Source organism: Psittacula echo, assembly GCF_963264785.1.
Source record: "Psittacula echo genome assembly, chromosome: 17".
Classification (NCBI taxonomy): Eukaryota; Metazoa; Chordata; class Aves; order Psittaciformes; family Psittacidae; genus Psittacula; species Psittacula echo.
Genome location: NC_137753.1, coordinates 4,197,400 through 4,222,675, shown reverse-complemented (window position 1 = coordinate 4,222,675; position 25,276 = coordinate 4,197,400). Strand labels below are relative to the sequence as shown.

At 41.6% G+C, this 25,276-nt stretch overlaps 1 protein-coding gene across 3 annotated transcripts in view; it reads right to left on the bottom strand.

Annotated features, from left to right (window-relative positions):
- Positions 1-25,276, bottom strand: part of LZIC (leucine zipper and CTNNBIP1 domain containing) — a 34,591-nt gene that overhangs the window by 5,080 nt on the left and 4,235 nt on the right. Inside the window, exons 6-7 of one of the 3 annotated variants that reach the window (XM_080631034.1) lie at positions 24,064-24,145; positions 19,046-19,665 (exon numbers count right to left, since the gene is read on the bottom strand). In XM_080631034.1, coding sequence (XP_080487160.1) covers positions 19,655-19,665; positions 24,064-24,145 — 93 coding nt within the window. In that variant the 3' untranslated portion in view covers positions 19,046-19,654. Of the gene's footprint in view, positions 1-19,045; positions 19,666-19,687; positions 22,920-24,063; positions 24,146-25,276 lie in introns of those variants that run through there. The other 2 variants (XM_080631033.1, XM_080631032.1) reach the window with 2 other exon arrangements.

Sequence of the window (25,276 nt, the reverse complement as noted above, 5' to 3'; positions counted from 1 at the left end):
TTCCACGTTCATCTCTAACAAATCCCAAGAAATAAGATCCAAAAATATTTTGCAACTGTGTATTTTGGGGGTGGGAGGGAAGAGGTGCAAAATATGAGAAACAGTTCAGCAAGACAGCTGAGGAGCAGCTGAATCACAACTAGCACAAGTTCTGCTCAGTCTTAGTCAGTCAGACTTAAGACTGCTCAGCCACAGTCAGTGCTGTGGCTGCTCCATCCCTGGCAGTGTTCAAGGCCAGGCTGGACGGGGCTTGGAGCAAGCTGCTCCAGTGGAAGGTGTTCCTGCCCGTAGCAGAGGATTGGAACTGGATGAGTTAAGGCCCCTTCCAACACAAGAATCCCAATCGACTCGTGACACGATCCATCCTTAAAGCATTTCCCAGGTCAGATAGTCGTTTGCCTCACTTGCAATTACCAGCTCTGAATTCTGCTTCTTTCCTCACCTAGATCCAGATTCTATTCCTGCAAGGTCAGAACGCTGTTAATCTTGCTTATGTTCAGATCCAGTTCTTTGTCTCAGTCTCAACCAGTGGCGACTGCTTTGTTTGGTCTATAAACACTGCAGGACTCAGTCAGGTCACTTCAGTTATCACTTCATCCTCACACAAGCCTCACCACACCAACCAGCACTTCCACCATGGAAAGCAACATGCAGATTTTCCCCTGGTCATGAGGTCCTGTCACAGCTCAACTCATAGCATGTGCTCACACAAGGAGGGTAAAAAATAAGTAAAAACTTTTCAACTTAAGTGCCACTAAAATACAACAACATAAAAACATTTCTCAGACTTACAATCAAACCTCTTCTTGTCCCCATGGGCTTGAATTCCCAGCCAGGATTTACAACAGATAATGCAAGGCCCATGCAAGGTCCTTTACCTTGGAACTGAAATGAGAACTATTCTGAGCACAAAGTCTGCAGTTTCAAATCCATCGTTAACCTTCTTTCCTAAGTAATTCTACTTCTTTATAAGGGTTTATATTTAGGTCAGAGATTGCTACAAAGATTATTTTTTAACATACAGAAAAACTTAAAGCAGTGAAGTAATATTAATAAGGTCAGAGATGTCCACATTTGAGATGGAAAAAGGCCAAAGCCTTAACTTTAGGTTCTATCACTTAAGAGATCACGCTGCTTCCCCACACATGGCTTGGTTAAAGCAGTTTCAAAGCTAAAATGTAAGGCACACTAATTGAAAAGAAACATTTAAACTGAAAGAGAGTAGATTTAGACTGGATCTTAGGCAGAAGCTCTTCCCTGTGAGGGTGCTGAGGCGCTGGCCCAGGGTGCCCAGAGAAGCTGTGGCTGCCCCATCCCTGGCAGTGCTCAAGGCCAGGTTGGACACAGGGGCTTGGAGCAAGCTGCTCCAGTGGAAGGTGTCCCTGCCCGTGGCAGGGGTTGGAACTGGGTGAGCTTTAAGGTCCCTTCCAACACAAACTGGTCTGGGATTCTGTGATATGTTTTTAAAGTGTCACTGAATTACATCAGCAGAAGGAAACTGAACCAGCATCAGGATGCAACACCCCAAGTGCAGGATGCTGCAGTTGATGTCAGCTGATGAGCAAAGACAAAAACAAATTTTGCACATCCCACATACATCACAAACAAACTTTTACCAGCAGCACTAATGAACCCCAGTGTTTCTAGTTAAAACACAATTAATGCACCTGTTCTTGTCAGATGCATTATATTGCATATGGGAAAAAACATTCCCTGAAAGGGCACATTTCAATTTGTATTTTCCGGCACAAAAAGCCAGGCAGGGAGACAGAAAACCAAGAACCACCATGTACTGTACTGAAGGGATCCCCATAGCTTTAACAGACCTAACTGGAAAGCTGTTCATCCAGAAGAACAAGTAGCCAAAGCCACTCAAAAGCCCAGTTACACGTCCACTAAGCAAAGAAATACCTGAGTCTCAGCTGAATTTCTGGTAATCATTACCAGCACTAAAAGAAGAGATGCCAAAAGCTGACGAAACCACACAGAATGCCCTGTTCTCTCAGGTCTGGAACTGGTCTCTCCAGGTAAGGATGAGGCAGATGTGCAAAGCCAACAGGAAAGTTTGGGCTGCCAAGACCTTATCTATTTGGTAGCTCAGCACGGTTCTACTCTGCAATGCCATAATTCAACTCCTTTCTCATGAAAAAGACTAATCTGTGCACCTCAAAAGCTGTGCTTTTTGTCTGAAATGATTACATTCTTCACTAAACTGTATTAAAAGACTAAATCCTGCAAGCCTGTCCTGCTGCATCCCACACGCTGCAAATGGACATAACTGGGTCACCTAATTTTCCCTGTTTGGCAGGAATACGGAATGAAATTTAGTTGTCATTAATTTTTAATATGATTCACAAGACAGAATAATAAATGAGAAAGATCTATAATATTACAGCCAAAACAGCCAGCCCAGTCTTACCAAAGCAGTAAATTTGAGTTTAAAAACATTCCCTCTCTTTCCCAAGCAGTAAACTTGGGAAGCTGGTCAGTAAACGAATGGGAAAGCTCTCCTGTCCTACAGCACCCGGTGCCCCTGCGGCTGCAGAAGGGCTGGTGAGGATCACAGGAATGCCTTCTGCTTTGCAAGGCCCAACATGTGGACTGGGCAGAGCCAAGCATGCCTGACATTCCCATCCCCGTCCCTGTTTGTCTGCCTACCAACCCATCTCCTTAGCTGCAGAAGAGTACGTGCAATCCTGTCCCCTGGGAAAAGAAAGTGTAAGTACCGCCTTCATGCAAACCACTGAAGACTGAAATTACTTTCTAGCAAGGTTTTAAGTTAGATGTATCTGCATCTTCTGGTTCCAAAACCACATCAACACTGCCAAACCAAAGTAGAAGGGGATGAAGTATTTTTACCTTTTCCACTAGCATTAAGAGATGCTTTCCTACCTCTCCATACTGTTCTGGTCCTGAAAATTTCATCATGAAAATTCAATATAATCCTTCCTAAAAACCAATCTAAAAGACTATACCATCTTTCTCTTCAATTATTGACCCTGGATACAACAGTATGTAATGAAAAAACATTGCTTTTGCAGTTTTCTCCCCATCCCTTTGTTTTCCTAATTCAATTTAGAACACTGGCTACTGTGTTTTGACATTAAAGAAAACCCAGACAGGATAAATCTCTGCTCAGACTCAGTTTAACTCATCTGTTTCACACGCAGATGGAAACAGCTCCTAAAGAAACTCAAGTTCACCAGCAAGAACTGTTCTGACTGAATGCTTTCAGCAGAGGAGGGTTACAACACACCCAACTGAAATTACAGATTTGTAACTACATGTTTACTTCACTTCCACCTATACTTTTATGAATTCAAAACCTGGAAGGGCTCCTCTGCTGCACAATGCCACAGATGGGTTCATTGTAAGGAGCTTCTAAAATACTCTGACTCCCCTGCATCATCCCTTTAAAACAAAGCAACAAAACCCTCAAAACCCAACAAAACCCACAAAAATGTCACATCCCAAGAGAAGAAGAACAAAAGACACACTAAAAACGGGTATGTTTGTGCATTTTGCACAAGGGAAACTACTTAAGCATCCCACTGAATGTTAAAGACATGCTTATTTAATGCAATGAGAGAACAACACAAGCTTTTCTTCCTTCAGATTACATATTCCCAACACTCTGTATCAGTGAAATTCCTAACATCCCCATTTTACCGGTATGGGGAAAAAAACCAAAGGGAAGCTGAGGAATTCACACAGTGTAAATTAAGGGGGGAAGCAGTAAGCTGTCAGTAAATGTAATATCTTACATATTCAATCTTAATAATTTAGGGTACTTTGGGCAGCCATCTGGCAAGCTCTTTAAACTATAAGCCACAGCTGACTACCTCTTTAATATCTTGTATCATTTCCAGTTATAGCCAAAAGAAATCCAACAGGAGTTAGTTCAGCTTCCTTTTTTTTTCCCCCTTTAATCTGCCTAGTTCTGTTTAAGGCAGCTAAAAACCTCAATTAATGGGATAGGATTACAAAAGCTCAGATAAGGAGTTATGGTGAATAAAACCAATCGCTGCAGGTTTCCTTTGCACTACACAAATTGAGTTAACAGCCAGCATGAAAATGTCCCTTTGACTCTATGATATCATTATTCAAGGTTAAGCTATTAGCCTCCACAGTTACATTATTGAGTACTTCAGTGCTTAAAGCATGGTCATACTGGGAAGCTTGTAAGTGCAAGGGGATGCTGCACCTTTAAGCCTTGTTCATTTTCAAATGACACTTTAGAGAGAACAGCCAGAGCCCTCAAAACCTTCCAGGCTGGAGCCTGAATCCTGAAGGCAGGAACCAGAGCCTGCAAAACCCTGCTGCAAATTTTCCTCTAATTCAGCCTGACTCATGACCTCCAGTCACAGGCAGCTGGAGACTGGATTAATTCCCATCTCCAGAGAGATAGGACAATGAAGAATTCTTAACAGCTACCTATTTACAGGTGAAGAGGAAGAGCCGAACTATTAAACACTGATTTTTTCCTTTGTTTCTAGGCTCAGTGCTGGTTTTTAGCTGGCTTGAGAATGCGAACCTCCGGGTGGGATTTTGGTGCATTTACAGCTGGAATTCCAGTGATAGGTTCGCGTCTCTTACATGTTAGATTTAGATTTTTAACAAACAGAGTACAGTCCTTCCTCTTGAGGAAGGTCAGGAAACAGCCCCAAACTTGCCAATTAGATACAAAAATCTATAAAAACAACCAAAGGGATTGTTTTCCAGCGCTGGATCACTTTTCAGAGCTTCAAAAAGGCCTTAAAGAGCAGTAATGAAGCGCATTCAAAAAAGAGTCCCAATATATTAAAACAGTTCTTAAGCTACCTGTAAAAAAACCCCAAATCCTACCATTATAATCACCATTTTGATGGAACTAATGCTTGCCTTCTGACCTTCAGGCACACACAAACCAGTTTTGGTTGGGGTTTTTTTTTGCTGTACCACAGCAGCAGCTTCTCGAAGGAAAGACATCCGCCACATCTCAGAGTTAAAAGAGGCAGCAAAGGTTTTTAGGTAGTTCACGTCAGTCACCTTGAAGCCTCTGAGATTAAATGCAGTAACAGCAGTAAAGCCTTAAAAAGACAAATTTCACAAAAGGTACTCACACTTCAAAGCTGAATTTGTCAGAAAACCTTGAAAAGGTGACAATAATGAACTGCAGCAGTTTATACACAAATTCTATCCCAGTCAAAGCAACGATTCTAGAAGAGATTACAACAGAATAATGTTACAATACTTTACTCAAGATGGTCTTCAAGAGCTGGATTGACGAGTGCTGCTCTCGCCTCAGTCACCGGGATCTTTCAAGGAAGCTCATGCACCTCTTCCCCTATTTATAATAAAGCTACAAATCTAACCAGGAACGCAGGCACTAATGATAGATAGCCAATGGTTTTAATACCAGGTATCCCACACGAAAGAATTACAGCTGTAAAATGAGGTGTTACGCATCCCTCAGCAAAACAGAGGTGTACGGCAATGCTTTCTGTAATATTCTATAAATACTCTATCTTTTCAGAAGCAGACATAAACTTGAGATGCTTTTAGTTGTTCTTCAGAAATGAGCTTTATTTTCATAGTTTGATTTGAACTTGAAGAGTAAACCAGTGGAAAAATAGAGCAATAAGGGTTATTTTATCATCAGCTTACAAGAATCAACAAAGCCTTTTCAATATACCTACCCCATTTTATATGGTATGTTACACACATTGTACAAACATGTACCTATATAACACCTCCACCTATGTAGTATCATATTTTTGGACTATTAATTATTGACACCAATGACAGAGCCTCCTGCAGCACGTCTGTTCTATGATCATTACAGAAACTGAAGCAAGGCCAATGCACAAACATGCAAGAGGAAGATCGAGACCATTAATTGTGGTCACTTTGTCTTCTTGTGATGTCAATCAGCTTTATGGTCATGTTTTTTCAAAGAAGCTCTGCAAGAAGTGGTAACGCTGGGTCATAATCCTCTGAAGATTTACAGATTATCAGCATTAGCAGGGTTTTACTGGAGATTGCCATTTATATTACAGAAACTAAACTCAACAGGCTAAAAAACAACTTAATACATGGGACATAAGCACCCTACACTTGTGAAGCATCAACACCAATAGAAATTAGCTAACTGTAGAAGCAAGAGATTGGCTGTCTTCGTAATGAACCTAAAATAAGCCTACCATGCCCACGCAACAGAGTACAATGTCAAAACTGATGAAAGTATGTGGATATGCCCAAAGTGCAGGATGTTTTTTCTGCCGCCTTCAGTGATTCTCAAGCAGCTTGAAATGGAACAGAAATATGCATGGACAAGCAGACATTCCGAATTATCAGCAGGGCTAATGGAGAAGCACATCAATGTTTGGTGTGTTTCCAACTAAATCGTTGCATTAATATTATTAATGATTATTCAGGATTTTGAAATTAAACTACATCTATAGTGCAAAAATTTGACGTTTCGGTCAACTTTAACAGGGCAAGAGACACTATTAACCTATCATAAACCATTACAGAACAGTCTAAAATCCAAACAGGCAGAATTCCAGTAAGTATCTGTAAGTTGTTAAGACAACAATAACATTCAATTTCAATTCACAAGCAAGCAGTAAAAGCCTCCAAAACCCCAGCAGCTCCATACTGGGGCCCTGTGGTCTAGTGACCAACTTCTCAGCAGCTCAAGCCCACTGCAATGTTCAATTTATCCAGAAGTGGCAGAGCAATGCCTACCAAAAGGACTTCTTTCCACTATTCCACTCACTGGAGCATCATGATATATATGTTTACAAGGCTCTCCTTGGTACTCATCAGCACAGTACCTTTCTACAGATGCCTGGCATGTTAGACATAGCTTTCAATTTAAAACGTGATCTACGCTGCCCTGTAATTTATCCTGACATCTGAACATCATTAATGTCAGATTACATGCATTTTACACTGTAAATGCCGGCAGATCTTTTATAGTTGCGAGATTATGGCTAACTAAGGGGTTTTAAGCAATTAAAACATGAGCTGTTATTAGGTTGGTGACTACCTTAGCATTTGAATGTGTTGCAATACTGTATCAAAGGAGAGTGTTAGGACCAGAGACTCTCAGATTAATAGCTCTTGACTACCAAAATTGCCCAATCACTGGACAACAACATGAAATATTGTTCTGGCCTACACATCAATAAAATTTGCAGTACAATGTGATACATACACCCCTTGTGACACTTACCTATCTTGCCTCTTTAGGCAAACAGTAATAAGAATTCTCCTGGGCTGGTTTGCCCATGGATGCTCTGCATAAGCAAGAATGCAGAGAAGTGGGTCTGGGTTTGAATCAATGGATGGTTTAATTTTCAAACCATTTGAAGAGGTATTTTATTAACAGCTCTTGCTGAAAGTTGAACTAAGAATTACCGGCTATTTGTCTAATATGAATATACTCCTTGATCATCTTTTCTGCACTAATCACAATTCAAAACCTTTCTGATCTGTCAGCATCACTAATATTACAGGGGCAAGAGGCCCCTCCTCCTAGGACCTTCTCCTACTATCCAAGTAGTATTCAAGGCTACTACTCCTTGGGAACTTTCCTCAACAGTACTTCACAAACTGGTCTTAAATAGCTGTTTTAATCACATGTGCAAAACGATGCCAGCTCCTCTCTTCAATGAAGGACTTATTAAAACCAAAAAGCACACAGTGTTGGTACTTTTTTTAGGTCATCAGCCAAGATCCTGCTGCAAGGATATCTGAGGGGGACAGGAGGAAGGAAAAAGAAATCCTTGTCAGTTTTAAGAGAAGACCTTTAATGGTCACAGCTTTAAAACAAATTCCTAATTACACACCAGTTTTACCACAGATATTTTGATTTACCAGAGATTTTTTTTGTTAAAGTGGGATTACAAGGAAGGAAATCTTGCCTTCAAGAGGCTTCCTATTTCTCAGGAAAAGGGATGCAATTTCCTTCCTCCCTAACCACAATTCTGAATGTTACCTTAATTATATTAGCCTTGAACTGTGACATAAACCTGTACGAGGTCATTAGTTTGACAGCAGAAATCTCCCCTTAGCACTATTGTACAAACACATTCACACGGCCTGGAGAGCAATAAACTACCTACAACAGGGAATATTTCAGGGGTTACATCAAGTCCCAGTTAGTGCTGGGACCGATTAAACTCAGAGTACACTGAAAACTGGAAGAATCAGAGGCAAGACTGAGAGCGTACACACATTAAAGGCAACCAAGCTGAGCTGCATGGAAAACCATGTGGAATTGTGTGGCAAGTTTGATTTATTCAGAGATCAACGCTAATGAAGTTAAATACTTAAAACTGATTGTTTCAAGACCTCCTATATACACAAAATTGGATGCATTTATAGGATAAATGGCAATCACTCCCCTAAGAATAGGAGCATCATGCAAACGAAACAAGATGTATTTTGATTCAACAAAGCCTAACATATACCAATAACAACAAGGGGTGTTAAGCCCAGAGACCATCAATAACGCTCAACACAAGGCTGATCCTTCCACAAGTTAGAACTACTGCAGGAGTCCAGACCACTTCAGAAAGTTTCCATGAGCAGACTGCATGCAATCACCACCAACTGAAGGCAGAACATGGAAAGAGAATTACTGGGGCTGCAGACAGATTTCTGCACTTCCCAAACCGTGAGTACATTTACAGTACAACTTTATGGTATTTCGTTTCTCAACAAAAAGGATTTTATAGTAGTTAGGTCAAAAAGAGCTACCAGGAAAGAACAATGAAATGGGCATATTAAAAACAAGGTGCCAAAACTGTATTTCCCCTCCATGCCTAAGTACACATACAGAAAGTTATTTTATGTTTAAAACATATTTTGTAAGCGGTAAAGAACTATGAATCATGACAGCAAACATTAAGAAACCCACTGCAACCAGTTTTATGTGCACAGTGAAAGGTTTATTTTGCAGAGTCCCCTGAAGCTGCTGACCAAAGTTTCAGTGATAGAAATTCTGTTTAAAAATGCTGATGTTTCTGACCTTTGAAGATCGGCAACCTTTCACGAATTCCACATAAACCAATGAGTAGTATTTGGCATCTACAGACATTCCTGAAAAAGGCAACTAAGCAGATCTGAATGCTCCTGTTTTTCTCCCTTTGGCATCAACTCTTAAGGCTAACTATATTTTAAGTGTGCTATGGCTGATCGTTTCTGCATAAACATTCAGTTAACTGTGTTTACCTTGAAGTCTGATACTGCCTCCCCTAACCAATCAAGGAAGCTGTCAGTTTTCCATATAAAATCCAGCACACTCGAACTTAGGAAACTGTTAAAACTACATTAGCGTGGCAACAGGCACCACAGATCACCCCAGTTACACCAACCCCTTCCATCAGCAGATTATTATCAGCTCTTTCAGTCTTTATGTTGCTTCTTTACAGAAACTCTGCTGCCAAAATGTAGGTCACATTTCCTTTAAGGCAACACGGTTTAGTACATACATACTTATTTAAAGCTCAATGAAATTAATTAAAAGCTCCTCACTGACTTCAATGCGTATTGAATCAGGACCTGGATGAGTTCAGAGGCAAACCAATTACACTTTAATTAAACATCTTCACATTCTTGTGAAGCAGTCAACTAATTTTATAGAAGGATAAACTGAGTCAGAAAGTTTCACAGCTTGGTTATGATCATAAACAGAGTTCTCTAGTGGAAGGTGTCCCTGCCTGTGACAGGGGTCTGGAACTAGATGATCTTTAAGGTGCCTTCCAGCCCAAACCATCCCATGATTCTATGACTGATTATGTAAGTTGCTTCTCTGTTTGTTATCTACCTTTGTAACACAGAGAAAATAGACTTTCTGAAATTCCTGGTCTACATATTGCAGCAAATAAAACCAGAGCATCCCAAGACAAATGCAACGGTTGTACAAATCTATGGGCTCTACTTCTGTTCCTCAATCAGCAGCTGATTGAGTCAGTCACAGAAATTCCAATAATGCAAAGAGTTTAAATGCCTTGGGGTTTTTTCATGGCAGTTTATGTCCACATGAGATTTTTATGCTGGAGGGGGACAGGGAAGTGAAGGTGGGGGGTTGTTTGCTTTTAAAATAGCATTAGTAACTATGATAGACCTATCTTCCTCTATTTTTAAAGAAAACTAGGCTTGGCAGATTTGATATTCTATAAAACCTTGAAAATACGGATTAATACCCAAGAAGTCTGATTACACTTCCTAAATTCAGACTGACATTTAAACCATCCATGAGCACTAGCACATTCTGTCACAGCACCAGTAGGCAGCAGAAACAAGCAATTACCTTTCCTCTTCTTTTCCTTACATAATGCTTTCCCAACACCAAGTCTGAAAATAAACACCAGAGTCAGAAGTGTTCTCCTTATTCAATTGCCAACTAACGTTTTGGGGTTGTTTTTCTGATGTTTGGTTTCTTCTCACCTATTAACACTCTGCAGTTTTGCCCATTCTGGTCTATCTGCTCTCTTATGCCACTGGAAGTTCATGGACAAGCCACGGCTCTTCAAAGGGAAAAAGAACCGTAAGTCTCATCTGTTCTCAGAGATGTAACAGCAGCAGCAACTAAATTAAATGAAGTTTGGTTGTAAAAAGTTTTTAGTAATTTAAAACCTATTTATGTATCATTTCAGTCACATACTCAGAAGGATGCGGAGTAAGCGACAAAATGTTTCCATTCCAAAAACCTGACATTTTTAGTGTACATCAGCATCAAAACATAAACATCTTCTGGGACTATTCATATACTTGTAGGCATGCTATAGCTTTAGTGGTATTAAATTAATAGATATTATACTGGTGATTCATTAATAGATACTATACTACACCACATACAATATATGGTGGGATATTCTAGAAGTACCACGCTGGTAGTTTAAATGAAGAACATGACTGACCATCTTTATCATCATGGCTATTAGCATGTTTGGAAACATAACAGAAAAAGTAATGTACTCTCACTATCTCAAAATGGGATTATAACCACCTTCTAGAACATCAACATTTGGTGTATTTATTAGGATTACAATTTTTCCAATTAAAACCCATAACACCAGGTTCAATCCCTTCTGCACTGTGTACCCAGTGGTGCGGTGTAGCTGTCACAGCTGCATTTCAGCAAGAAATCCTATCTGATGACAGCCTGCAATAAAAAGAAATGTAGTTTTGCATCTGCAAGCATAGAAATATTTCTGAGGATAGCAAATCCTTCTTCTCTGGGAAAAACTCTACTGGAAGTTTCTCCAAGCATACTCTGCAGCAGCCTTCAAAAGCTTCTCTGCATGCACAGCACTTGGACGTATTATTGATGCTCAGAACTAGGTCAGGTGCTCAGGAAGGATGCTTTGTAGTCAACAAACTTAGGAATTGAGTACTTACTAAAAATCATAAATGTTTATGTTAAGTTACAGCGACAAACATTCTGGAGAAGAAAACTCATATTAAACTACTAAAAATAGATCCACTTCACACAAGTTGTTTCCTAGGCAGAGCATCAACTTTTAACATCAGTTTCGCCGTACCAGCCACATTCAGATGTGTAATAAAGCTTTCATGTGCCCACATGTAACTGCAGAATGCTTTCAGTAATAGATGTCTATCACAGTCAATGTCTGCAATTACAAAACCTAGGTTTTGTTCCAGTTCACTTTTGGTTCTACTCAAAAAATGACACAAATTGTTTTGGAACCTCTCTCTCTTGCAAAGTAAATTGCTCTAAAATCCTAGATAGGGAAGGAAGAAAAAGGCAGAGAATGGAAGGGAGTAGAAACATTAGAGCATGTATCAATAGAACAAGGGGGAATGGCTTTAAGCTGACAGAGGTGAGATTGAGATGAGATCTTAGGCAAAAGTTCTTCCCTGTGTGGGTGCTGAGGCTCCGGCACAAGGTGCCCAGAGAAGCTGTGGCTGCCCCATCCCTGGCAGTGTTCAAGGTTGGACACAGGGGCTTGGAGCAACCTGCTCTAGTGGAAGGTGTCCCTGCCCATGGCAGGGGGTTGGAACTGGATGAGTTTAATGGTCCCTTCCAACCCAAACCGTTCCATGACTTATGAAACCAATACAACTATAGATTTCCCATAAAACTGGAATTCAGAACATGGTTTCTATACAGTCCTAATACTCACCATTACTATGTTGTATTGTCTGGTGAAATCTATGAGTATCAACCAATTCCTGTTAAGACAACAGGCAGAAGCTTCAGTTCTTACTGTGAGCAAATCTTTTTTCCCCACACTCCTACACTACTTGTGCAGCACATGGAGCTTCTGTACTCAACTGCAACCAGGCATTCAGGCAAAGGACAACCGTGGTCCCTCCAGCACCTATTTATTACAATGACTTATCAGGCTATGGGAAGATTTTCCTGGTGAAGATTTCAGTATCTTCCCACTTGGATATCAAAGAGTCCTGCACTTTTATGTCCTCTATAACCTGTTGCAACTTTGGTCACAATGCATAAAACGAACTAAGAGAACAACTGCTGCTTTGAAGCGATTTTGGGCAAGCTGTAGAACTTCAGCCAGGCAATTCTCAGTTAACTTGTTCAAAACAGCCTTCGCTTTTGCATTCATTCAACCCCATGTGCTTCCTTGTACATTTACACTGTTCTGATGCACGCATCAACTAAGAGCATGCAAACCCATTTACCAACCAACTGTTGTAAAACATGCTGAAGCAGCGGGTTATTTCTATCAAGATGCCAGAGGCACAGTAAAAGATGACACTTATTCAGCTAATGGCAAAGAGGAGCAACTCCAATGTACCTGAAGTACACCTGCCACCATCTGCCAGCCGAATCTGTTTGTCAAGGGAAACAGCAGCTTTGGATTGATAAGAAAATAGGCCTGCATTTAAAAATAGTAATGTGCTGCTTTCTGTATGCCTCCTCACCTTGAATACCTGCAGACACAAAATGAATCCCCTGAAGTACATCATCCAGCCTCACTTTTCACTGTTTAGGTAGCATTTCTCCTTCAGCAAGCTATTTCAGATCACACATTAGCTCCAAAAATACTGAGGGCAAAAGACATTGACAGCTTGTGAGATCAGCAGCCAACAAAAACTAACCATAAAATCTTAACTTTGTAAATGTATTTAAAGATTATGGTTTTAAAACACCCCATGGACATGCTTACCACCATGCTGTAGCCAACTCGGATCAGAAAACCCAACAAGCATACCTATCTTGCCTCCAATGCCTGTTGGTTTTGGAGTTTGGTGGGTTTTTTCTAAACCACCACATCTGCAGAATGTCTTGCTCTCATCTCACAGAGCATCAAAGCAGATTTTGTTCAATGTGCCAAGATGAAGAACGGTCAAATAAAAGATGATATACAACAGAGCAAAACATTCTCTTCTTGAGGGGAAAGCAAATGCAAGTCTGAAAGTCAAATGTACCCTAATAAATTACATCTGGATGTTAAGCAGGAACTGGGATCATCTCTCGTCTACTTCTAGAGTACCAATGTATTCTGATTTGGAAAATGATGCTGATCCTCTCTCCTGTATCTTTCCAAGAGAAACCTAACTATAGTGTGCCAACAAATGCTGTCCCTCTTTACACTAAATTATGGAGTCCTGCTTCAGAGGCTCTAGAAGCACAGCTTTTAGCCAAGGTGGAGATCACCTCCCAGTGAAGCCCTCTGTTCAATACCGGCCCAGAAGCATTTCTCCCACGCAGCACCACACACTTTCCCTACCACAACCCGGGGCTGCCCTGCGCCGGGGTGTCCCGATACTGTGTTTTATTGCCCGCGAACGTGACACCTGCCCTCCCGACGGCTCCAGAGCACCTGAAGCAGCTTTAACGTGGGGATGACTTCACCTGCCACAAAAATGCAGCCATTGCTGGGGTGGGACACGGCCGCCGTGGAGCAGGGTGCCACATGACGTAAGAGATGATGCCAGAAAATTAAACAGGCACCTCCTGTACCTGTGCCGCGAGGCCACGGCCTGCCAGCGACCACGGCCCACGGGCCCCGGGGAGGTCAAGGGCCGCGGCCCCGGCCCCGACCGCGGAGGAGACTCGAGAGCCGGCCCCGGCGGGGCGGCGGAGGGGAGGCGGGGAGGCCCAGGGCCGGCGGAGCGGCCCCCCGGCCAGGGCGAGCGCCTTTGTTCACGGCCGGGCGCCGCGCACAAAGGGCAGCCGCGCTCACCTGCGTGCGGGGCCGGGCCGGCCCCGGCGGTCCTGAGGCACGGGCGGCGGCAGCGGCGGCAGCAGCCAGGAGTGCTGAACGCGGGCGGGCGAGCGGAGCGGCCGCCTCCTCCGTCGTGACTCACCGCGGCGGCCCGAGGCGGGACGGAGGGCGGGCGGGCGGAGGGAGGTGCCTGGGCGGCTCCGGGGGAGGGACCCGCCGCGTCCCGGCGCCCAGGGCAGCGGCAGCGCCGCAGGCACCACCCGCCGCCGGCCGGGAGGAAGGGGCGGGGCGACGGTGCCCGGGAGGCGGGGACTCGGGGCCGAGGGGCGGGGCCAGGCGGGGAAGGGGCGGGGCCGGGGCGCAGCCCGCGGTCAGGGACTGGAGAGGACGCGCCGCGCCCCACCGGGATCCCGGTGACATCCAGGGTGCTGGCGGGGGGCACACAGCACCGTTCCCGGTGCGCTTTCCTGAAGAACCATCCCTTGGATCGGGCTCTGAGTGACGCGGTGCCGAGCTCCCCCCTCCAGCTGTCCTGGTCCACGGGCAAGGCCGGGGAGTGCAACCGCTCCTGTAGTGCCGTGTGTGATAAATCACAGCATCGTTAACACGGGTTACACCTCCACTTTTCCATTACAATATGCTAAGAAAGTTAAAGACACTGCGAAATCCAGTGCAGCTTAACTCGGACTAAGTCAGCAAACACTGAAAATGTCACCTTGTGAGGACCTCCAACTAGGTTGAGTGTCCATCTGGGCATTCAGGCACTCTAATCCTTCCCCTAGGTAGCCTGAAGCAGAGTAAAGTCACAGCAAACACAGAGAGGAATTAAGAAAATGAAGCCACCAAAGGCCCATCACCCCCTGTTCCATCACCCATCTGCATTTTGGTTTCCCAACTAGGCTTAACAGTAACACTGCTCATTAACAGTGCATTGGTGGCTGAGCAAGGCAGGTATAAAATTCCTGAAGATAAAAATGCTTTGTGTACTGTTATTTAGTAAAATGCATCTGTTTTCCACTCAGTATTTAACTTAATTGCATAAAACGAGTCACAGTAATGCAGTAGGTGGCACTTCCTTTAACAGCTTGCTGCTTAATGACATCAAAGCTGTGTGCCACTGAAATCCACACCCCACTGCCAGCTAATGAGGGTCTTAACATGAAAGCCTCTGCAAAGAGCAAACCCAAGCTGCCAACAGGAACAGGAATGGTGCAAATGTGCTGGGATCCAAGATCACTAGCACATACCCGCAGCACAGCAGGCAGTAATGATTATTAATTATTTAAGAAAAGAACATAAGAGCTCCAGCAGAAGCTGAAAAAAATATGCAGAAGTGTTGCTCTGGGATCCTCCAGTTGGATTACTGTTAATTAGCACAGTACATGAGTCTGAGGGAAAGATCTAAAAGCATCTTATGCAAGTAGGAACGTATAATTAAGCCATCATTTGCATCTTTGCAATAGTATGAGTTTTCTTACTGATAATATCATGTGCAAAACACCATTTTATGACTAAATATTGTCTAGCTCTCCTGCTCTCATTTAGCTGACTGCACAGCAGTGTAATGCAATCTTATACAGCATCAATTTAACATCCTGCATCTATTTAGAAAGGGGCTTAGCAGAGAGAGATATTAAAGGCTTCCTTTCTTAAAACACTGAGACTAAATCAACTTCTGCCTCAGCATAGTCTGGTACATGAAGCTTACCAAGACATTTAGCCATCAATCAAGGTAACATCTGGCTGTTACAGCAGTCACCTGTATCATAGAATCATAGAATACTTAGGGTTGGAAAGGACCTTAAGATCATCTAGTTCCAAACCCCCTGCCATGGGAAGGGACACCCCACACTAAACCATGCCACCCAAGGCCTCATCCAAGCTGGCCTTGAACACCGCCAAGGATGGAGCATTCACAACCTCCCTGGGCAACCCATTCCAGTGCCTCACCACCCTCTCAGTAAAGAATTTCTTCCTTAGATCCAATCTAAACTTCCCCTGTTTCAGTTTGAACCCATTACCCCTTGTCCTCTCACTACAGTCCCTCCCCAGCATCCTTGTAGGCCCCCTTCAGATACTGGAAGGCTGCTATGAGGTCTCCACGCAGCCTTCTTTTCTCCAGGCTGAACAGCCCCAACTTTCTCAGCCTGTCTCCATACGGGAGGTGCTCCAGCCCCTGATCATCCTCATGGCCCTCCTCTGGACTTGTTCCAACAGTTCCATGTCCTTTTTATGTCGAGGACACCAGAACTGCACACAATGCTCCAAGTGAGGTCTCATGAGAGCAGAGTAGAGGGGCAGGATCACCTCCTTCGACCTGCTGGTCACGCTCCTTTTGATGCAGCCCAGGATACAGTTGGCATTCTGCGCTGCGAGCGCACACTGCCAGCTCATGTTCATTTTTTAGACGTGATGGATGTGCAAGAGACCTTGTAATTCCTAGTTCCACAACTAATCTAGAATATTGTTCATGCCTCATGGGATGCACAGACCTTCACAAAGTAAACAGAAGATACAAGTGCACTGTACTTGATCAAATCTACTCTCTTACTAATCCTCACACTACTTGCCTCAACCACAATATGGGAAGAATACAGCTTATCAGCTGGGGAATGTTAGCAAGCATAATTATCTAAAGGTTAAGTCTTTCTAAGGTTTTTACAAATATTGCATAAAGATTGGGTATTATTTTATACAAGTTTAACAGATTAAATGGATTTTTCAATCTTCTGTTTAATGAGGCTGCTGTTGTTCTAGTAAGCCAAAACTTCCAAAACCTCCTCTGAATCCCTGCTTCACTTTCAAAAGTTCTCTCAACTCAACTCTGTCCTTCTCTGATCCCAAATTCTTTATCAGCTCTGAAATTCATGTAGGATTCCTCCATAGTACAGCTGCTTCCATTCTCCAAGTCTCTCTCTATACTTGTTGGCATCTCTCTCTCACTAAGGGCTTCCAGCCGCATCTGTACACAGAGGCTCTGCTTTCATTATCCATCCGATTTAACTGCACTCAATGAAAACTCTTTCCCTGGAAGATGTGTTTGGTACCCAATGAGGGAACTGGTTTTAGTTTGGAATCTTTTATGTTTCAGACTTAGTCTGACAATTCCAATCCATCAAAGTGATGCTTTTATGCCAAAACAGCACAGCGTTGCCTGAAAATTAAATGCAGTTCAACCAACAGACTCTTTGCATACTTCACACTACAATAAATGATGGAGGGTTACAAGAGCCAGCTGAAATCTCCATGAGCACAACTTGCACAGATTACCAAGTATAGCAGAAAAGTAAAGCTGCCTTAGTTATGATATTTAATGTTTCTACAGACTGTGCAGTGAGGAGGTACGCAGAGATACTTTAGAGGGATGGACAAAAAAGCTCTTTAGTGTAAAAAAAAGGCTATGACAATCTCTTTTTTTGTTAATCCAAGCTTAGTTGTACAGTAAGAAACCTTCTGAGCTGCAGATTTTATTCAAAACTAGAAGTGCTCCCACATTAAATTTGGTATTAATGAAGCTGCAAAGCACACACTTTTACAACAACATTACAGAACTTCATTTCAATCTCCACCTTACAAGGATATTAACTGAACAATCAAAAGAAAAGCTATTTAATTAATTAACACTTCTGTCCACAGGATCTGCAGGTGGTTCTGTCTGATGGTTTCCAGTACATCTGCGATTATTACTGACCCAGTTTTGGAGGTATGTTGAGATATGATCCTAAACATTATCAAGCAGCAGACTATTCTGATAGCAAGATAAAAAGAGATGTCCAGGATTAGAGCTTGTTTTAAAAATAAATGTGCCATTACGTATATCATTATTAGCACATTAGTGTGTTAAATTACAGCAGTTATTTCAGTGCATGATACAGCAATGCCTTAATGTTATGTCTGTATTTCCTCTTTTAAGACCTTATTTTAGAGACAAGTTATGCTGAAATGTTCTTATTTATCCTGTCAGATAGTGTCAGATACTTTAGGCACCCTTTTCAGATGCTGTGAACATCAGGGCATCATCCACTTGACCGAGATAGGAAGTTTAGATGCTTAAGATTTATAGGAGAGAAATCTTGGGCAACATAAACCCCAGCAACTCTCCCCACTCCCTCACAGGCATAAAATCCCATTGAAGTTAAAATCCCTACAACCTCACAGCAAGACAAGGTGTCATATTTTCCATGACTCCTAAAGAAAAATTCCACTATGAGCACTCCTGTTCCTCTCTCATGGGTAGCTAAGCAGACACAATTGAAATAAGAGTTTATTTCCCTAATAGAAAAGACTTCTCCAGAACTCAGCAATAATTTAAAAACGATGGAAGCTCTGAAACTAAAAGATGCCTGCAGGCTGGCTTTGCTTTCTTTACAATGCAAAAAACTCTATTTGTCCTTATATAGGAAGGGAATGGCCCTACTGGAAACAAAACCAAATGGCTCTGTTTTAATTTGCCTACCATTTCAGCCACTAATGATACAGCCTTAAATGCCTGGTCAGCAGGGAATCATTAGTAGAGACTTCTGTATCAAAATGAATTTGATTTTAACAGGCAGGGTAACATGATGAACTAAGGGATCTCTTAAGATATCTTGTATTTTTCCTTTAAGACAAAGATAACTTGCTACTTTCCATTCAAGATCAAAGCAGGGAAATAATACAAGGAGACGAAGACAGAAGAAAGAGAGACAGAGCATTTGAAGCTTCAATTTTCTAACACGTTCACTTTTAGATCAGTACAATCACTGGATTCACCCTATAGAGAAGTAAGATTGAAAAAAGGAAGGTCATATACAGCTGAGAAGAACTCTGGGCAACTTTGCTGACATGTTTAAAGCTACTGTACTTTACAGTTCTTATTTCAGAAGTAAAATGATAAACAAAAACAAAGCACTTTTAATCTTCAAAGCAATGCATGATCAATAACAACTTCATAGCACTCGATAGTCAAGTATCATAATCTCTGTTTTACTCCAGGAAAGATGTGTAGGGAAGTGATCTGCCTGGGTCTAACTGGGGATGGAACTCAAATATCACAAGCTTTTACGTTAAATGACAAAACCATGGTTTCATTAAGGAATTATTATTTTGTTACCAGTTTTTATTTGAACAAAACATTATTATAATAAAAGAATTATGGACTTTTTTCCCCCCATCCCCTGCAGAAGCATTGGAGATCCTAGTGGAGGTACATCCCAGGATTATTTGGCTAATATTTAGCACAGCACACCGATTATTTACAATGCTTCTGATACTAATCTAACCACTTCAAGTGGGTTACTGAAATAACTATTTGCTAAGGTCAGCACATGAATAGCTTCATATTGGCAGCAACTTCCTTGTTAAATTACCTTTACAGTCAGGGCATTGTGCAGGACACATCCAGGCTCTGGGCTGGAGCTTTCTGACCCTTCACAACTTTTGAGAAGGGAAGTCTGGCCTGCCATACTGAATCTTGAAATAGTACTGGTCATTGATCTCAATCTCATCTCTGTCCATCTAAATCACAAGAGATCTTTTAAAGAACAGAAGGAGCACAACGTCACAAAGATATTCAGTCAAAGATGTATTTAATAGGAATTTTACAACTGCCTGCAGTACAGAAAATGCAAAACTCCTGAAATATTAGCAAATCAATAAAAAGAGTTTCTCCTGGAAATGTACACCTCTTAGACTACAAGGGAAAAGATTTCCATATCATTGTACTGTAAACTGACTGTGATCTGTGGGAGTGCTGAGAGATTTCATTTACATACTAATGCCACAAGCAAGCTGGGGGGTGTGGGGAGAGAAGAGTTACTTAGCACCAGTAATGAGCAGAAAGGAAAAGAAGGCAGCTACAGTCCCCAGGGACTGTTTTGTTTTCAGTAATTTTAGACTGTCTAATAATGCCTTTTAATAAGCTGCTCTCAGCTATAAAGCTGCAATCAGCCCTTGTCAAAGAACATAATGCTGCCCCAGACAGCAAAACAGTTTTGATATAATGGACAAAGGACCCCATTTAAATAAAAGCTTCTTAAAAAAGAAATGAGGAGAAAGTTCCATCAGTGTTCAGACAAATTATGTTGTCTATACTGTGTATCCTTTAATTTCTAACACACTAGATTTCAAGAAGATGTCTATTAAAGCAAAATACATTCTAAACCCCACATTTTCTGGTTTACGCCAGTCCTAGTTTGTAAGTAGACCAACTTGCTTATTTATTGAGTGTTTACGCCCCATAGTGCAATCTAAGTTATGACTGATCCTGTTAATTTTCTGGTTTTAGTCTATGCTACCCACTTAGTCTCTAAGTGACTCCTATACAACACAGATTAACACTGCAATAAGCTATCCACGTTTAAGACTATTTCCACTTCACTCAATTTGAAGCAGTTCTCACTGAAGCTCAAGTCTAGCTATAAGAGCTATATATATACATATGATAGGTGAAACATGGATGTTCTACTCCATTAAATACAGAATTCCTCAAAACAGTGGGTCACCTTCACTGCTGACAAATGCAGATCCAACTCCAGCGTTGCCAAGAGCCATGCCACCATAAACTGGAACTGAATCTACTCAAACTTTGAGTTTAGAAGTTGGTTTATAAACCATTACTAATTCAAAAAGAATTCAGTATCATCCATTTAGTACATGTATTTCTCATCATTCAAAGCACTAACAAGATGTGAAGATCACTTTTTTCCTCTAGGAATTCTGATATTTCCAGTATTATCACCATCCTTTTCTTTCCAGGAACAGACTTACTGTGATGGCAGTTAGCACATTTTACAGCTCAGTTCAGAAATGCCTAAAACTTAACACACATTGCCAGTAAAATACCCGAAATACCCCAAAATCACTCAAACCATCACAAAATCTGTTTGTCCTGAAGACACACCAATCATCTTAGTGATATAGGTAGAGATCTCTGTTTAACCTCTTTTTAGCGTCAGTTTTACACGCTGGAGAATCAGGACAAATCACTGTGGCATTTGGTTATTGCACTTCGTGCTTATTTAAGGAAAAATAAATTTACCACTTAGAAAAAACAAATTAAGCAGCAAAATGGCAGCTTTTTCATCTCGATACATTTCTGCTCCACCTTATGGGAAGGGGAACTGGCTGTACCTGTGCCTGGCAAGTCCCACTTTCTCTGAGGGGTGCCAGACAATAATAGCACATCAACACATGCACAGTCAAACCTCCTTTTGCCAGTGACATTTCATAATGCTTCCTCCACTTATGAAGCTCTCCAGAGAAAGGAAGTGCAAACATCCAGCCCAAAGGACCCAAAACTGTCTAGTGTTTGAATTCCTTTTGCCCAGAGATAGAGGAAAATTGCTTTTATTTGCATGAAGTTACTTTTGCATTTTTTCCCCATTTATTTACAGCTAAAAGCTGTGTACTTTCCTCTACCTAGTGGTAAATAAGGGTAACTGGCATCAAACTCAGTTAAGCCATCTTTTTTCTTTTCTTTTGGTTGCAAATATCATCAGATCAGTGCCTGAATATAAACCAAGGGAGATCTGAAATGCATGTTTCTCAAGCTGAAAAAAATCTCAATGAAATAAAAACTCAAACCAAATGCTAAGTACTAAATTAAAGTGTGAAGCAAACAGTACTTTAAGAACAAGATTCCCAACATCAATTCACAAAACATAGTTTACCAGGAAGTTAAACCACACATTTAGAGTCCCAGGTAGCTTCTCCACACTCAGAGCTAAAGATTCAACAAGAGGAGATCTAAAATCCTCCTACACGCTGAGATTCAGGATTCTAATTGCTCTTTGGAGGCACATTCCCCTCTCCAGAGCACTGCCACCTGATAAATGCACTGAGTAAACTTGCACCAATCACATAATGAGAATTCCTCCCCCCACCTTTTAAACTTGTTTCTATTGCAAGCTGTTTCATGCTATCTCAAAAATACTGGGAAATAGCGGTAGCATGTAGTTCTCCACCCAGAGCTGAAGTAAGAGGTCACAGAAAAGGCTTCTCATTGCCATTTCCTAGCAATTCCCTGTCATTTCAATACACAAGGTTAAATTACTCCAGAAGCCTCCCTACAGGGCTCCCATTGTTTGTCAGTCAAGGCTAGGACACAATAGAGCTCATTCATGTGCACAGCAAACAAGCAGCTCAGGGCTCACGATCAGCATACAGTCTCATTTTGGTTCTTCTGCAAACAGTTTGTAGAAAGGTGGCATTTCAAATAAACTGTGTCAATTTTTCCAAGCTTCAATGCATTCCCAGTACAAATTACTTAGTAGGGAGTCTGGGCAAAAATTAAGACAATTTGAGAGCAATGTGAAGAATCACCCCAAAAACCATTCACTCATTAGGACTGCTCCTGAAAAACATCTGCTTGCTACAACCACATGCAAAAAAGATTATGTTTTAATAGTTAGAGAAATACACATTCAGAAAAGGTCACAAGACCTGATTCTTCCCAAAGACAGTCATACCATGCTTTTGTTTCCAGAGTACCACTAAGTGTTCAGTCTCAGAGCTTGTACGAGTATGGGGTACAGACACCAGAGTTCCAAAGTGCACTTAAGGCTGTTTACTCCATATCTTCTGGTTAAGAACCCAAGAGGTTTACGGTTTGGGGTTTTCTTTTGTTTTGCTTTTCTTTTCAACATGTTAGAAATAGAAAAACCAAATGCAATATGACAGAAGTCCAATGCTGCCGCTAACTGGAGAGACACAAGCCTCACGCACTTCTTCATTGTTTTGCCTTTTCTACTTCGAAACTTGCTAGAGCAAAGACTTTGTCTCCTGATCCTATGAAGGGGGGAAAAACATTTTCAGTAGTATTAGTAGAAATTGTGAATTTCCTTATATACAATTTCAATCAAGCAAAATATGTGAGATCAAAAGAAATCAAACCTATATTTTGAAAAGTAGAACACTTGAACTAATTCAAAATAAGAGAGAGACATGCTGGCTTGACAGGCCTGAAACCAGCCACATTAAATTGATGGTTAACTGGGATGGAGTTAACCATCAGTGGGGCTGATTACCCCACTGATGCTTTGGCTACTGCTGAGCAGTCCTGGCACAGCATCAAGGCAGTCTCACCCCCAAAAGCCAATAGGCTGGGGATGGGCAAGAGAATAAATCTTTTGATTTTCCTTTGCTTCCGTGCACAGCCTTTGCTTTTCTTCACTATGCTGCATTTGCCTTAACCTATAAGGTTTTATTTCTGGTTTCTCCCCGTCCTGCTGAAAAGGGAGAATCAGAATGCAGCTTGGTGGAGAGCCAAGGTGAACCCACCACACAGAGAGCTTCTAACAAAGCACCCTTTTGAACAAAAGGGTTCTCACCTTGCTTTACACTGTCAGGAAGAGAAGTCCTTAAAGGTAGGTCGCAAAGACAGCGATTTTGTACCCTGACCTAGTCTGGCACATTCTTGTCATTTATCATTCTTTCATCACAGTTCTAACTGCAATGCTAGAATGAAATGTTGTGCTTATTTAGTGCATACAACAACTGAATTTTTGGCCTTGTCAGTATGATTAGAGTTATGACAATCATGGCAAGAAGAGTAAAACTCTGTTTTGACAATGTGCCTGTAATTGCTGAATTCTCCTCATCAAGCAAAGGAAAATGCTCTCCTGAAGTCATTAATGCAACCAAGATCTGTGTAAGAGAGTATCTCTGCTAGAGACAGACCATTCACGCCTTCAGCATTACAGGCAACACCTGGCATTTTATGGACATTTGGCACTGGATTTATTTGCTGCATTACCTTTTCCACAGGGATAGCATATCAGAGTTTCATAGTTAATAAAACAAAAACAGACATCAAAATTTAATGGCATGATCTTCTGTTCATGTTTTCTCTTTCATTGAGGAATCACAGGCACTGCTATTAATCAGTGTTTGATGAGGCAAAGAAATGGGAGTTATGAGAATAAAAACTTACCAAGGTCAGTGGAGACTTTCTCAAACTGGCTCAGGGCTTCACCAGCATTTGCTGACAAGAATGTCTCATCATCTGGAGTGAGCTAAATCAAAAAAGGCCACAGCTGTGAACTTGGTACCTTAACTGTGCATATTCCCACCGCTGCAAATACCACCATTTACATGATCATACACATGAGCTACCACAGCTCAGAGCAATTGTCAGTTTGCAGGTTTTTAAGTGGCAGTGTTATCAAGCATATTAAAAGCCAAAGTAAAAAGATAAACTCCTTCCTGTACCACTGAATGTCTTCTCCATGATGCCTGTCAGTCCAGGAAGGGCAGCATATGCAACACCAGACACACCTCCACATGCTCCACTGTTTCAAGATGACCTCCAGTAATAATTTTTGATTAAAAGATCACACTGTAACTCTGCCCCAAAACTACGCAAAGGATGTCAATTACTTGTTTGTCATGTGGTCAATACAGGAATGAGCTAAGATCTAAGCTCACTTCGTACCATGTACTGAGGAAAGCCAAACTGCAGCCACCACCAGCTTTGACCGTGTTAAGAGTCCATGACCTAGAAATGGGTCTCTTCCTTTAAAGTGACATTTACACATGCATATTTTGTATATCTTATGTATGTGCTCGATGCCTCATGACAGATGCCCATAAAATATTTACAATAATGAAGCAGTAACCTACATTTGGCAGGTTCAGATATTCTAAGTTAAATGAAGGAGTTTTAAGTAGTGTCAGATATATATCCTTATTCAAGCAAAGGACAAGTGTGTCAAACTGTTCACAAGTGTGTGTATGTCAGTTTGTTTATTAAAAATACAGAAATCAGCTACAGGCATTCAGAATGATGTTGGAATGAAGAAAAAAGCACCAGTTCCCTGCCTCTGCTGGGCTTTGTAAGCAAGCTTCAAACTACTTAACATTTTCCAGGCTTGTGCAGACAAACATGTAATATTTACCATCATTTTTCACATTCAAACAGATGTGGAACTCCTATCCTAGCAAGTCCTCTGTGAAGTAGGTTACCGATAGTTTCAAAAGATAAAGAGGTTGTGTTAAAGTGTGGTGAAGTGGCTTGTCTGAAGCAATCCAAGAAACTCATGCCAAGAGGATTAGGTATCTTCACACATTCAGTTCACAATCTTAACTAGCCTTTTAACCTATCTGCTAATATCACCTACTTGGAATACAGCTCCTTTACATACTGC